The 15,499-nt window shown below is 51.0% G+C and overlaps 1 protein-coding gene across 1 annotated transcript; it reads left to right on the top strand.

The window, feature by feature from the left end:
* The first annotated feature begins 1,719 nt into the window (after positions 1-1,719).
* Positions 1,720-2,693, top strand: LOC126646738 (olfactory receptor 14J1-like). The gene is given in 2 exon segments (XM_050328257.1): positions 1,720-2,629; positions 2,632-2,693. Coding segments are annotated over 2 exon segments (972 nt in total).
* The last annotated feature ends 12,806 nt before the right edge of the window (positions 2,694-15,499 follow it).

The following is a 15,499-nucleotide window of genomic DNA, read 5'->3' on the forward strand; positions in this document are numbered from 1 at the left end:
GCCTGCCCTGGGCTCCAGCCCAGATCTTTGGAGCAGGGAGACACCTGAGAGTTCAAGAGAGGAGGGTGCATCTTTGACAATGTTTGGGGACAAGCAGGCATTGCTGCTCTGTGGATAATCTGCATGTGAATGGTTGCTTTGAGTTCAAGCATTCAATTGAAATGAAGGTGGGTATCTCAGTGATTTCTTTTGGTTTTAAATAGGAATATTTACTTTTTCTGTGTAATTATATTATGAAGTTGGTGAATTACAAAACAATCATGGTGACTTTTCTCTCATGCAAACTTTAATTGTATCTTGGATGTTTTGAATGAGAACTGTATGAGACAGATCAAACTCATAGGAAAATGGCACAAATCCTGTGGGAAAACATGAAAAGCATTAGGATGACCTGTTTGTGGGAATTCAGATTTTTCTCTTGAAAAATTTTTCTCTCTGGGCTTGTCCTTTGGCTAATTGGATATTGATGTTTCCTGACCTGCTGTTCTCCTCAGTAACACCTCAGAGTTTAGGAAGACTCCTCCCTGGGTGTTGGTGTCAGGTCAGTCAGCAGGAAGGGCAAGGTGTCTGCAGGTTGGGCAAAGATCTGCGAGCGCTGGCACATCCCAGTCCCTGCTGCAGCATCCCAGGCCCATCCCAGCAGGGTTCCCTTCTGCCAGGGCTCCTGCAGGGCTGTGAAGCCGGGCTGTGCCCCCCAGGCTGCCCCAAGCTGTCCTGCAGAGCAGGGTCCTGCAGCCCAGGGGCTGTGCTGGGGCAGCAGCTCTGCCACCTGCCAGGGGCAGCCTCAGCCGGGCTGGGGAGCTCCCTCAGGGCTGGGCAGGGGCTGTGGGGGGAAAGAGCAAAGCCTGGCAGGGCAGGGCAGGTTTCTTCCCTTATCAGCTGAGAGTTTCCTGGGGCAGGGCTGCTCACAGAACCAGAGCAGCCCAGCACATTTTCCAGGGGATACTTCAAGGGGAAGGTCCAAGGAGGGATTCTCTCAAGCTCTCAAGACACATGCCTGGGGGTTTGAGTTCCAGAGGGACCTCTGAGGAGCTGCACAGGGCTGAGAACACCTTCCTGGCACTGGTGGTGTGTGGGAGGTGGCCCAGCTGGCTCAGGGGGAGGTGCCCTGAGTGCCCAGTGGGCTCTGCCCTGGCCTCTCCAGCTGGCCCCTCCCTGTGCATTCCTTGCTTCTCAGCTTGCCCAGTGCAGAGGGGCAGAGCTGCTGTGCCAGCCCAGGAGATGCTGTTGGGTTGGTGAGATGAGCCACGGGTGTCCTTGGCTACAGGGGGGGTGCTGAGCCCTTGGGACAGGCTGAGACACTGAGGGGTGTGGGATGGATCCCTCTGCTCTCAGCAGTGTCTGGGGCTTTTCAGACCAAACTGGGAGTGTGATCAATCTCCATCTGAGGAAGGAGCAAACCCAGGGCAGTTGGGAACAAGAGAGAGGGATAGACCAGCTCCCCTCACTCTGCACTAAGCCCCAGACAATCCTCCTACCTGGCAGGACCTGCTCTGTTCTCCCTGAGGGCATCAGAAGTGCTGAGGGGTTCTGAAATCCAGGAACACTCCTCAGGAGAGAGCTGAGGGAATCTGAAGAAAAAAACCTCAACAAAACAGTTGGGGAAGTGTAGCAGGGAGGGCCTGTTGGGAAATGGCTTTGATTTTTCTCAGGAAGTTCTTTGCTAACATATCACTGATATTTCCTCCTTGGACAGTACCCCACAGCAAGTGGCAGCAAATGGCCAACAGCAGCTCCATAGCCCAGTTCCTCCTCCTGGCATTTTCAGACAGGCGGGAGCTGCAGCTGCTGCACTTCTGGCTCTTCCTGTGCATCTCCCTGGCTTCCCTCCTGGGCAACGGCCTCATCCTCAGCGCCGTAGCCTGCGACCAGCACCTGCACACCCCCAGGGACTTCTTCCTGCTGCACCTCTCCCTCACAGACCTGGGCTGCATCTGCACCACTGTGCCCAAAGCCATGCACAGCTCCCTCTGGGGCACCACAACCATCTCCTACACAGGATGTGCTGCACAGCTCTTTTTCTTTCTGTTCTTCATCTCAGCAGAGTTTTCCCTCCTCACCATCATGTGCTACGACCGCTACGTTGCCATCTGCAAACCCCTGCACTACGGGACCCTCCTGGGCAGCAGAGCTTGTGCCCACATGGCAGCAGCTGCCTGGGCCACTGGATTTCTCCATTCTCTGCTGCACACAACCAATACATTTTCCGTGCCCCTGTACCAGGGCAATGCCGTGAACCAGTTCTTCTGTGAAACCCCTCAGATCCTCAAGCTCTCCTGCTCACACTCAGGGTACCTCAGGGAACTTGGGCTCATTGTGGTTAGTGTGTGTTTATATTTTGGTTGTTTCATTTTCATTGTTTTCTCCTATGTGCAGATCTTCAGAGCTGTGCTGAGGATCCCCTCTGATCAGGGACGGCACAAAGCCTTTTCCACGTGCCTCCCTCACCTGACTGTGGTCTCTCTGTTCCTCAGCACTGGCACATTTGCCCACTCGAAGCCCCCCTCCATCTCCTCCTCATCTTTGGATCTTATTGTGTCAGTTCTGTACTCGGTGATGCCTCCAGCCTTGAACCCCCTCATCTACAGCCTGAGGAACCAGGAGCTCAGGGATGCCATAAGGAAAATGATGACTGGATGCTTTTCAGGAGCAATAACCTGCCTCTTTTCTTCTGCAGGACACTCACTGTGTAACCCTTCACTGCCTCAGCCTGCCTTCTAAAGCTTTTGAGAGTGCCAGTGGTGGAGTTTTCCTATATTTTTTCCTCTTTTAATGTTGTTAACATAGATATTTCTTCTTCATCCCATACCTAATTCACTCTCTACCTTTTTGTTTTGATCCACAATTGTGTAAATGAGGAATCAGTCTCTGTGTGCACTTAAACAAAATAAACGTTCCTGCAGCAACTTCTTTTTCAAACATCCTACCTTTGTTATTCTGTACATGAGGAATCACAATCTCTAATAAAGGACTTGAGTTCTTTCATCCAGATTCTTGCTCCAAGAACTTCCCTGCAGCTGGAGGGCAGTTCCTGTTTGCAGAGGAGAAGGGGTGAAGAGTCCTGGGACAGGAGCACTGCCAGGGAGCAGCAGCTCTTGGGCTTTTCAGAGATGCTCTTTTTCCACTGCCTCCCTCTCCTTTCTGCTCCTTCCCAAGGCCTGAGTGCTCTGGCAGCTCAGTCACTGCTGTGGGTCAGTGCTGTGACCACGGGCAGGGACAGGCTCTGGCACTGCTGGCACAGAGCTGGGCTCCTTAACATCATTTCCATCAGTAAAAAGGATCCCCCTGGGCAGTTCTTAAAGACTTTGTTCTTTTTAAAAGGTTGGTGTAAAGAACAAGCCAAGGAATAGACTCTCCAAGGTCTCCTGGCTTGGTTTCTTTCCCCATTCAGGCCGTGCAGGGAGAGAAGGACTCACTGTGGTACATCAGGGTCTGAGGGCTGGGTCAGATATTCTGTGCTGTTGGCCCGTGGCAAATGGTCTCCAGGTCCCCTGCCTGGGGCTCTGCAGCTTGTGCTGGCTCTGATGGCAGGGGAGGACTTGTGTGTAGGAAATGAGGAACTGCAGGAGAGCACAGAGGATCTGCAGGGACAGCCCGTCCCATCCAGTCAGCAGTGACTGGAGCCCTGTAGCAGAACCCAGAGCTAAAGTACTAAATGTCCCTGGGAACTGGGGAAGGAGAGTTCTGCAATCCCAGGGGATGCAGGAGGAACAGAGAAAGGACTCTGGGCAGTGACTCCTCTTGCCTTTAGTGAACTCCCACTGTGCCTGCCCAGCTCAGGCAGGGCTGTACCAGAGCCAGGGCTGGGCTTTCCAGGAAGGTACCTTGAAGAACTCTGCAGCCCCCAGGCTGGATGGAGTGGAGCCCTGCCCTGCCCTCTGTGCCATTGCAAACAGCCCATGGTCCTGCCAAGCTTGTTCTTGGCTACTGAGCCTTCCAGGGAGATGGAAGAGGGTGGAGAGGAGGGATCCCCATCCTGCTGGCTCTGCTTCCCAGCCTGACCAGCATGGCCAGGGCAGGGTCAGCCCAGGGTGCCACAGCCCCTCCCTCTGCAGAGCAGCCCCTCCAGCTCAGGGCCCTGCAGGGATCCCAGGCTGGGATCTGCAAGTGCCCAAGGTAGCCTGGACACACTGCCCTGGGCAAAGGGATGTGCCTGGAGAAGAGCAAGGCAGCATTTCTGTGCCTGCACAGAGGAATCCATGGCACAGAGAACCCTCTTTCTGCAGCCCCCCTGGGGACAGGCTGCTCTGTCCCTGGGCCAGGACTCTGTGCTGGGCTGGGCAGAGGGGCTGGCACTGAGGGGCACAGTCAGGCTGTGCTGGGCATCTCCTGCAGATGACACCAGGGCTGCTGCAGTTGCCCTGAGCTCCATTTGCTGCTGCCATGCTGAGTGTCCAGCCCCTGAGCTGATGGGGATGCTGAGACTCCTCTCTGTGCCCTAGGAGCTGCTGTGCCCTTCAGAGGGGCTGGGGCTGTGGGGGAGTGCCCAGAGCTCTGCAGCTCCCTGGGGTGGGCACTGCTGAGGGGCCAGAGCAGAGTGGGCTGCTCCACCAATGACCTCTAGAATGAAATCACTTCTAATTTTCTCCTGAACTATCATAGGAATAGTCAGAAACACACACTGTGAAAACATTCCTGGTGGACTATTACCCTCTTTGTAACCTCAAGACCCATCACTCCTCAAAAGTGCTGCCCCTCACACTGGAAAGAATCCATTGTTCACATTCCAAGCCAGAAAAAGCCCAAACCCAGAACTCCAGACTCTTATTTGTCCTCTAATGCCCACTCCAACCCCAAACCTCTATTACCAGTATGAAAAGCCAAGCTTTAATCCTCACCAAGCCCAAAAAGCTCTTCCCCTTATCCTGAACCAGACCCTGCCAGCAGAACAACAAACCTCACAAAGTTCTGCCCAATCCCCACCCTGAACTCTAAAGCCCAAGGCCTGACCATGAATCACCCCCACAGCCCTTGGGAGCAGGGCAAGGACCTGCAGGGCCCAGAGCAGCCCCAAGGGGTTGGCAGAGCAATGGGAGGTGACCTGGATCTGCTCAGCTCTGCAGGGACCCCCAGCAGAAGGGCCTGGGCTCTGTCAGGGATGTCCTGGGGCACAGGGGCTCAGCATCCAAGCCAAGAAGGCCAAGTGCCCATGGCAGCAGCCAGAGCTGGAGGACAGCAGAGCCATCAGGGAGGGCCCAGAAATGCTGCTGGGAGGGGGTGGGAAAGCAGGAGGGGTGTGTGCAGCCTGCAAGGCCAGAGGAGCAGCAGGGCCAGGGGAGCACAGCCTGCAGCAGAGATGGCCAAGGGCTCTGGCAGGGCTGCAAGGCCCAAAGGCACCCAGGCCTTTGTGCCCTTGGCTCTGGCAGCTGCCTCTGCCCCTCAGGCCACCACAAGCAACTTTCCTTTGTCTGCCTGCACTCCTGGCCTGCAAGGATCTGCTCGAAGGAGTCCCTGGGGAGGCTTTGTCAGTGCCTGCCCTCAGTGGGGCCCAGCAATGCTTCAAGGGATTTGGGCTTTGCCTTCTGACTTCTTGAGCAACTTCTTCAATCTTGTCTCTATATTTGAGGATGATGGACTTGTCTCTAAACACACTGTGGGGCTCATTAAAATACAGACAAACAAATTATTTTCTTTCCTTTAATTATCTTCGTGTGTTTCAAGTCTTCAACAACTAATTAGAGCTAATTTGTAGTTTAGCTGAGGAGGAAGATTTTAAAGTGGAAGTCACAAAAATATAATTTTCTATGAAAGGAAGTGATTTACACAGAGCTTTGGGATACAAGAGGGTCAGGGTGCAAAGGATGTGAACAGAAAGATAAGGGGGTAAAAGAAATTAGTAGCATTTAATCATTGACCAACTTAACAGTTAGCAAGTGATTCAATATAATTTGTGCAATTGAACTGTGGCTGAATTATAGATTCCCAATAACAACACTTACACCACAGTCAATTCACACCCACACCCAGGCAGAGATGTGTGGACACATCAAGATCTGGGTGTGTAAAGGTCCCTCTCCAAAATTCTCCCTGTTCTGAGTGAAACACCCACACACATCCCTTTGTGTTTCCCACCAGGCAAGGGTCACAGCTGGAGGAGTGTTTGCTGAGGGAGATCAGAATTGTCCTGGTCATCAGCGATGCTCTTTGGAGTGTTGGTCATGGTTTAGCTGGTTCTTAGAAACTTGGCAGGAATTTTTTCCCTTTCCCCCTGCCCACTTCATGCAGAGCTCTTAAGTGGGCACTTAAGGAGCACAAAGTAAGCTGTTTTCTGGTTAATGGCTCAGAATCTTGCCTCCTGGGAACGGGGGTGAGGAGCTTTTTTTTTTTTTTTTTTTTCCCCTCTTTTTTTGGGGTGGAGTTTGGTCTTTCTGCTTTAGGCTGGAAGAAGGTCGGAGAAGAGCTCGGTGTGGTTTTTTTTTGTTCTCAGCCTGGTTTCCTGCTGTGGATCCTGCTTGGATTTTCATCAGAGAGGAACTATTTTGGGAAGTTTTTTTTTTTCCCCTTCCACGTTCCTGTTGATTTCTTTTCTTAGAAGTGGTCCTTGTGTACATCAAAGGCAGAAGGAAAACTAAACTGCATGATTCAGCTAGCTGAACAGAGTGAGGGTTTTTTTCCCTTTGGGAAGGACTTTTCTTTTTTTGTTGTTTCCCCGTTTTCTCTCTGCCCTTTCCCAGTTTGTGGGAAGGGGAGGGAAACCCCTTTTTTTTTTTTTTGTTTCTCCAATACACCCCAGAGGATGTTACCCCTCCACATGGCAACGAACAGTGATTCTACAGTGACCCCTGCTGGCCAGCAGAAAGAACTTCAGGCTGTGCATCTCCAGTGACCAAAGGCTGCCCCCTGTTGACTCTGGTTAGAATTTCACCAAAGGGGGCAAACTGAACTGTTTACATTTTTTTCTTTGCTTGTTTATTGGCTTGTTTTGAAAGGGATTATTTGTGGGTATAGGAGTATTGTTTGGTTGTTCTACCTGTTTTCTTTCATTGCTTCTGCAAATACACACATACTTTTTAATAAAAGGTTGTTATTTTTCCTTTTCCATAATTTTTTTCCCCTCGATCAGAACCTCTTAATTTCAGATTTGTAATTGCTTAGAGGGATAAGTTTGGGTCAAAACTCATAACTCATCCTCAGCCAAACACCTGTGTTTTATTGAAACTGGGACAGCCAGTTATATATTGACCCTCAGATTAATAAAGTTTTTGTTCTACCCAGTTGCACTCAATCCTTAGGTAAATAAAGTTATTGTGTAATAAAGTTTTTATTTTTACACAGTAGCACTAAAACCCTTAGGAAAATAAAGTTTTAGATTCTTACCAAGTTACCCCCAAGACCCCTAAAAGAAAGCCCTAAGTAAATACTTGCTGCAATTTGCAGACCTATAAAGGTAATGCACTTAATAAAGTTACTATGTTAAATGAGAAATGTTATATTAAAAAATAGTTAACTAAAAAGTTTTAGAATTGCACTGTTCTGTATCTTGTTGTAATGAAAAAGGGGGAGATGCAGTGTTTAAGGTTTCAGAAGAGCCAGAAGAGCACTCTGGGAAACGAAGTCTGCGGGACTCTGGTGCACATGAGCAGTGAAGAACCTTGGCAGGATTGGTTGAGAGGGTTACCTGTTGGGACGTGTTACAATTCAAAACTGCTACTTAAGCCTTTGTTCTCTCCCAATAACGCATTCTGTTACACACCACATTGGTGTCTACTGATCCATACAGACTCCCTATTTATTATATTAATAATATTACAACAGTTCTTTCCACATCTCAGCATTGGGAAAGGATGGGGAAGGTCGGGAAAGGTGTTAACAGGGTGGTTTTGCCTGAGGTGTTAAACATAGGAGTGGGTCTATCTTCACAATCCCCAAGAGAAGAGATGGCAGAAAGCTGCCCTGCAGGTTGTATTTGAAGGAAGAGGAAAAGAGACCAAAGGTAAGTTGTTTCTTTCCTGGAGGGCAGGGCTGTCGTTCGCTTGCAGGAGCCCCGCGCTGGAATTGTCAGTCCGACTGCCAAATTGGAATCTGGACAAAGATTCCTGCCAGACAAAAGGTGGCAGGACAGAAAGCTCTTGCTGCCCATGGAGTGCCAAGGGTGTCCCACCAACTGCACCTGAAACCCGAAGGTTACAGGTTTTCTTTCCTGGGGGAAAGGCCGTGACTTCCCAAAGAGTCCCATGACAGATGGGTGGGGCTGCACTGTGGGGGTGTGGGGCGTTGGTTCTTTGGTTTCCAGGGGCTATTCCAGAATGGAGAGGATGGGCCAGGACATCATAAAGAGGCACATGGGTGGGGCTGCATTCTGACCTTGTGGGGTGTTGGTTCTTTGGTTGCCAAGGGCTATTCCGGAATGGAGAGGGTAGGCTGTGACATCACAAAAGGTCCTCAAGCACAGGGGTTGGTTTAGTGGGTTAACCCTGGCTGGATTTCAAACACCCACTAAAAGCTGCTACCTCCTCCTCTTTCTGCAACTCCACAGAGGAGAGAAAAAAAACAGTTAAGGATTCCTGAGTAGAGATAAGAGTTGGGAGAAAGTCGCTTACTAATAGGCAAAAAGACTCAAAGTAGGGATAGTACTTAAATTTATTACTGAAAAAGAATGAGAAATAAAACAATTTGAAAAACACCTTCCCCCCACCCCTCCTTCCTTCTCAACTCTCCCTCGTCCTCTTAGGGGTGTAGGGGGACAGCAATGGGGGTTACAGTCAGTTGTTGTTTCTGTTACTGCTCAGGGAGAGGAGTTGGATCCTTCCCTGATCCCGTGCGGTCCCTCCCACGGGACACAGTCCTGAATGGACCTCTCCAGTGAGTCCATCCCTCGGGCAGCAGCTCTTCCCACCCTGCTGTCCCATGGGTCCCTTCTCCATGGGGTCAGTCCTTCAGGGATGAGCTGACCCGACGTGGGTCCCCCACAGGGGCCATGAGTCCTGCCCGGGAAAAACCTGCTCCAGTCTGGGTTTCCCTCTGCATGGGCTGCAGGTCCCTGCCAGAACCTGCTCCATCCTGGGCCTGCCCCGGGGTCACAGCCTCCTTCCTGCATCCCCCTGCTCCAGCGTGGGAGCCTCCAGGGGCTGCAGGGGGGTCTCTGCACCCTGATACTCCCCCATGGGCTGCAGGGGCCTCAGCTCTGAGTCCTTCCCCTGCTCCTGATGGGATCTCTCCTGCCCCTCCTTCTGCACTGACCTTGGTGTCTGTGTTGTTATCCCATGTTCTCACTCTGCTCTTCCCAGGATGGAATTTTTTCTGTGCAACTCTCCTCTCTTCTGAAATATGTTATCCCACAGGTGTTACTGTCACTCCTAAGTGGCTCAGCCTTGGTCAGTGGCAGGAACTCCATCCTGGAGCAGCTGGCATTGACTCCATGGCACAGGGGAAGCTTCTGGTAACTTCTAACAGAAGCCACCCCTGTAGCCCCCCCGCTACCAAAACCCAAGCCACAGAAAGCCCCTGTCTTGTGCAGCTCTTTCTCCAAGACAAGCAGGTGGGAGTTGGTGCCAAGGAGCTGAAACCTGCAGGTCCAGCCTTTAGTGGAGGAAGCTCAGATTGGCCCAAGGCTGCTTTGAGTCCCAGGGCTTGGATGAGGGAATTGTGGGGTGGGGATAGGGATAAAGTCTGATGGATTGTCAGACACAAATTGTCTTGATTTTTGTATCAATTCAGACTGAATTAGGAGGTGCTTGGGATCAATATTGACTGGGGATTGCTGATATCAATGTAAAACCAGGAAAAAAGTAAACAGGCCACAAAAAAGACATCTTTCTTTGTGGTTTTATTAATACAATGTATTGACTTTGAATGCACTTCTGAGATCTGTCATAATTAACCACAGAAGAATTGAAGACTTAGAAGGAAATTATTCCGAGGGGCTTGTCTGGTTAAGATGCCATCACTGAGAAGAGAGTGTGGAGGAATGAGCAGACAAGGACACCATCCCTGGGGCTGGGGCAGCAGGAACTCAGAGTCACTGGTTCCAGGTGACAAATGGACTGTGGGATGTTTCTGTGAGAGCCCATAATGAATGTACTGCTTTCAGGAGGAGTCCAGTTAAATTTCTTCCCCATGGCCAGTGCAGGGCTGTGTTTTGGATTTGTGCTCAACACAGGGTTGATAATCACAGAGTCACAGAATGGGCTGAGTTGGAAGGAACCCCCAAGGATCATCTAGTCCAACCCTTAGCCCTGCACAGGACCATCCCCAAGGCTCACACCATGAGCCTGAGAGGATCATCCAAAACACTCCTTGAGCTCTGTCAGCCTTGGTGCTGTGCCCACTGCCCTGGGGAGCCTGTTCAGTGCCCAACCACCCTCGGGGGGAAGAACCTTTTGCCAAGATCCAGCCTAACCCTGCCCTGACACAACTCCAGGCCATTCCCTCATTCCTGTCCCTGGTCCCCCCAGAGCAGAGCTCAGGGCCTGCCCCTCCTCTTCCCCTCCCCAGGAAGTTATGACTGCAGTGAGGTCTCCCCTCAGTCTCCTCTTCTCCAGCTGAACACACCAAGTGCCCTCAGTGTCCTCACACGCCTTCCCCTCCAGGCCCTTCACCTTCTTCACTGCCCTCCTTTGGACATGCTCCAATGGCTCAATCTCTCCCTTCCATTGTGTCCCCCAAACTGCCCCAATCTTGCAGGTGAGGCCGCCCCAGGGCAGAGCAGAGCGGGACAATCCCCTCCCTGATGCCCCAGGACAGGGATGGCCCTCCTGGCTGCCAGGGCACTGCTGTCTCAGGGCCAACTGGCACCCACCAGCACCCCCAGGGTCCTTTTCCAGCCTCTCATTCCCAGTGTGTCCGTCCAGCCGGGGTTGCCCCATCCCAGGGCAGGATCCGGTCCTTCCCCCTGGGGAAGTTCTCAGGGCTCCTCCAGAGCCAGGAGGTCACTTTGCTGTCCTGGGGGCTCCATGGGGACCTCCCAGGGCTCGTCCTGCACAATCTCCTGGAATCAAAGGCTCTGTGGGGACACTGCAGGGCCATGTGGAGTCCAGGGGCCATTGGGACACTGGGGAAACTCATGGAATGAAGGGACCACTATTACACTGCTGAATGCCATGAAATCAAAGGGTCATTGGGACCCTGCAGGGCCTCCTGGAGCTGAAGGAACCATTGTTACACTCTCAAACCTGGCGGAATCAAGGGCTCAGTGAGACAGTGCAGGTCCTCAATCAACCCAAGGTAACGTGGAAAGCACAGAAACTCGTGGCCTCAAGGAGTCACTGTGACACTGTGGGAACTTATGGAATGAAGGGGCCATTGTGACCCTGCAGGGCCTCGTGGAACCTTGTCTTTTGGGAAACACAAAGGGATGTGTGGTGGTGTTTCACTGACATAAAGGAGAATTTTGGAGAGGGACCTTTACAAACCCAGATCTTGATGTGTCCACACATCTCTGCCTGGTTGTGGGTGTTGTTGCCTTAAGAGACCATGGAGAAGACGACTCTGGGCAAATTTAGGTAGTAGATAAAATAAAGAGATTTGTTCCTTTTAAGAGTTTTTAGGTCTAGAGGAATACATACCATGTGTGCCCCAGACAAGAGTTCTATGATTTATGATAAGGTCCACCCAATCCCAGGTTCCAAAAAAGTTCTGCCTAGAATGTCACTGTGTCTGGGTGATGTCTTCTGGTCCAGTCCTTAGGGTGTTTTTCTACAATTCTACCTTGAAAAGAAGACTAAAAATGGAGTTCAGAGGGATTGATATGGAATGGGGTAGTAAGGTTGGGTATGTGTAACTACTCTGTTAAGGGTAAGGGATATAATACAGCTACTGTAAAATATATTCACTACACAACTAGTTCTAAAATATAAAAAAGTTTAAAAAAACAAAACAAAAAAAAACAAAAAGGTTTGAGACATCAGTGTGAATTAACTCTGGTGTGAGTGTTGTTATTGGAAATCTATAATTCAGTCACTGTTCAGTTGTAGTAAATGCTACTGAATCCCTTGATAACTGTTAAGTTGGTGAATGGTTAAATGTCCCCTTTTCTTTGTATCCAAACTCTTTGCACCCTGACCCTCTTGCATCCCAAGGCTCCGTGTAAATCATTCCCTTTCATAAAAAAAATAGCTTTCTTTGGGAGCTGCTCTTTGAAATTTTCCTCCTTAGCTAAACTACAAAAAAACTCCAATTAGTTGTTGAAGACTTGAAGACATGAAGACAAGTAAAGAAAAAAAGAAAAACAATTTGCTTTTTCTGTATTTTAATGAGTCCCATGGTGTGTTTAGAGACAAGTCCATCATCCTGAGGTACTGAGAGAAGATTGAAGAAGCTGCTCAAGAAGTCAGAAGCCAAACTCCCAGTCCCTTGAAGCATTGCTGGGCCCCACTGAGGGCAGGCACTGACAAAGCCTCCCCAGGGACTCCTTGGAGCAGATCCTTGCAGGCCAGGAGTGCAGGCAGACAAAGGCTCTGGGCAGTGTCACAATGGTCCCCTGATTCCATGAGACAACATTCCTAATTTACAGTCCAGACTAGAGGGAAATCACAGGAAGGGCCATGGTTTGTCAGGACTTGCTTTATCTGAGTGAGCCCTGGGGGGCTTTTGGTGCTGAGTCCTTGAACCTCAGGTACTGAGGGGAGATTGTACAAACCTGTCCATAAGTGAAAGTCAGAAGGAAAACCCAAAGTATCTGGAAGCATTAATGGGTCCCCCTGAGGGCCATTCCCAAAACAGGCTCCTCATGGGCTTGGTGGAGGAGAGAATTGGAGTCCATGACTGAACAAACGTCTCAAAACTCACTTTCAAAAGGAAAAGTCCCTTCAAAACCCTTGAGTACATTGAAGCATTAATGAGCCCCACTGAGTATCACTGCTTACAAAGTCTCTCCAGGGACTAATTAAAGCAGAGAATTGGAGGCCATGATTGCACAAACCTCTTCAAAACTCAGAGTCAAAGGAAAAGGCAAAGTACCTTAACAAACCTGTAGTACTTTGAAGCTTTAACAAGACCCACTGAGGGCCATTCCTGACAAAGGCTCTCAAGGGACTCCTTAGAGCAGATAATTGGAGGCCATGACTGAACAAACCTCTCAAAGACTCAGTGTCAAAAAGAAGTGTATTAATTAACCCTGAGTGTCTTGAAGCATTAATGACCCACTGAGGGTTGTCACTGTCTGGGGCTCTCTAGGGACTCAGCAGATAATTGGAGGCCATGGCTGCACAAACCTCTCAGAGATGCAAAACCAAAAGCAAAACCCAAATTGATCTGAAAATCCTGCAGGCCCTCGAAGCCTTAAGGAGCTCCCTGAGGGTCCCTCCTGACAAAGCCTCCCCAGGGACTCTGCAGCAGCTCCTTGGAGGCCCTGAGTGCAGGGAGGCAAAGGCTCTGGGCAGCAGCTCAGCTGCTGAGAAAAGCCTGGCTGGGTTTGCGGAAGTTTCCTTCCTTTTCAGGCTTCCTTCAGCTTTGGGAAATGCTGCCTGGGAGACTGGCACCACCTAAGAAGGGCTCTGGCAGGTTCCTGGGAGCAAAGCCAGCCTGCCCTGGGCTCCAGCCCAGATCTTTGGAGCAGGGAGACACCTGAGAGTTCAAGAGAGGAGGCTGCATCTTTGACAACATTTGGGGACAAGCAGGCATTGCTGTTCTGTGGATAATCTGCATGTGAATGGTTGCTTTGAGTTCAAGCAATCAATTGAAATGAAGGTGGGTATCTCAGTGATTTCTTTTGGTTTTAAAAAAGAATATTTACTTTTTCTGTGTAATTATATTATGAACTTGGTACATTACAAAACAATCATGGTGAGTTTTCTCTCATGCAAACTTTAATTGTATCTTGGACATTTTGAATGAGACCTCTATGAGACAGATCAAACTCACAGGAAAATGGCACAAATACTGTGGGAAAACATGAAAAGTATTAGGATGACCTGTTTGTGGAATTCAGATTTTTCTCTTGAAAAAAATCCCTGTGCTTGTTCATGGGCTATTTGGATATTGATGTTTTCTGACCTGCTGTTCCCCTCAGTAACACCTCGGAGTTTAGGAAGACTCCTCCCTGGGTGTTGGTGTCAGGTCAGTCAGCAGGAAGGGCAAGGTGTCTGCAGGTTGGGCAAAGATCTGCGAGCGCTGGCACATCCCAGTGCCTGCTGCAGCATCCCAGGCCCATCCCAGCAGGGTTCCCTTCTGCCAGGGCTCCTGCAGGGCTGTGAAGCCGGGCTGTGCCCCCCAGGCTGCCCCAAGCTGTCCTGCAGAGCAGGGTCCTGCAGCCCAGGGGCTGTGCCGGGGCAGCAGCTCTGCCACCTGCCAGGGGCAGCCTCAGCCGGGCTGGGGAGCTCCCTCAGGGCTGGGCAGGGGCTATGGGGAGAAAGAGCAAAGCCTGGCAGGGCAGGGCAGTTTCTTCCCTGATCAGCTGAGAGTTTCCTGGGGCAGGGCTGCTCACAGAACCAGAGCAGCCCAGAACATTTTCCAGGGGATCCTTCAAGGGGAAGGTCCAAGGAGGGATTTCTCTCAAGCTCTCCAGCCACATGCCTGGTGGTTTGAGTTCCAGAGGGAACTCTGAGGAGCTGCACAGGGCTGAGAACACCTTCCTGGCACTGGTGGTGTGTGGGAGGTGGCCCAGCTGGCTCAGGGGGAGGTGCCCTGAGTGCCCAGTGGGCTCTGCCCTGGCCTCTCCCAGCTGGCCCCTCCCTGTGCATTCCTTGTTTCTCAGCTTGCCCAGTGCAGAGGGGCAGAGCTGCTGTGCCAGCCCAGGAGATGCTGTTGGGTTGGTGAGATGGGCCACGGGTGTCCTTGGCTACAAGGGGGGTGCTGAGCCCTTGGGACAGGCTGAGACACTGAGGGGTGTGGGATGGATCCCTCTGCTCTCAGCAGTGTCTGGGGCTTTTCAGACCAAACTGGGAGTGTGATCAATCTCCATCTGAGGAAGGAGCAAACCCAGGGCATTTGGGAACAAGAGAGAGGGACAGAGCAGCTCCCCTCACTCTGCACTAAGCCCCAGACAATCCTCCTGCCTGGCAGGACCTGCTCTGTTCTCCCTGAGTGCATCAGAAGTGCTGAGGGGTTCTGACATCCAGGAACACTCCTCAGGAGAGATGAGGGGAGTCTGAAAATAAACAAACCCAAACTTCTGGAACTGCCTTCTGCTCTCCTGGTTCTTCTGGGAGTGCAGATGCTGACAAGCACTTTTGCACTGGGACCAGTTTCATCTCACACAGCTGAACACCAGGACAGGCCCCTGTGCCCACCATGCCCATGACCCCAGGGGTGCAGAGCAGGGATGACACCTGACAGCCAGTGGGCACAGGGTCTGCTCCTCATGGAAAATGTAGTGAGCCCCAACCAGGGCTCCAGTCATGGAGCTGAAGGAGAGACTCCTAGAGAAGGAAAACCAATGGACCAGTGAGAGGGGTGTTGGAAAGCAGCTTTGATTTCTCTCAGAATGTTCTGCCCTAACTTGTCACTGTCCTTTCCTCCTTGAACAGGTCCCCACATCCACAGGCAGCAAATGCCCAACAGCAGCTCCATGGCCCAGTTCCTCCTGCTGGCATTCTCAGACAGGTGGGAGCTGCAGCTGCTG

Source organism: Myiozetetes cayanensis, unplaced genomic scaffold (genome assembly GCF_022539395.1).
Source record: "Myiozetetes cayanensis isolate MyiCay16 unplaced genomic scaffold, myiCay2020 scf384, whole genome shotgun sequence".
Classification (NCBI taxonomy): Eukaryota; Metazoa; Chordata; class Aves; order Passeriformes; family Tyrannidae; genus Myiozetetes; species Myiozetetes cayanensis.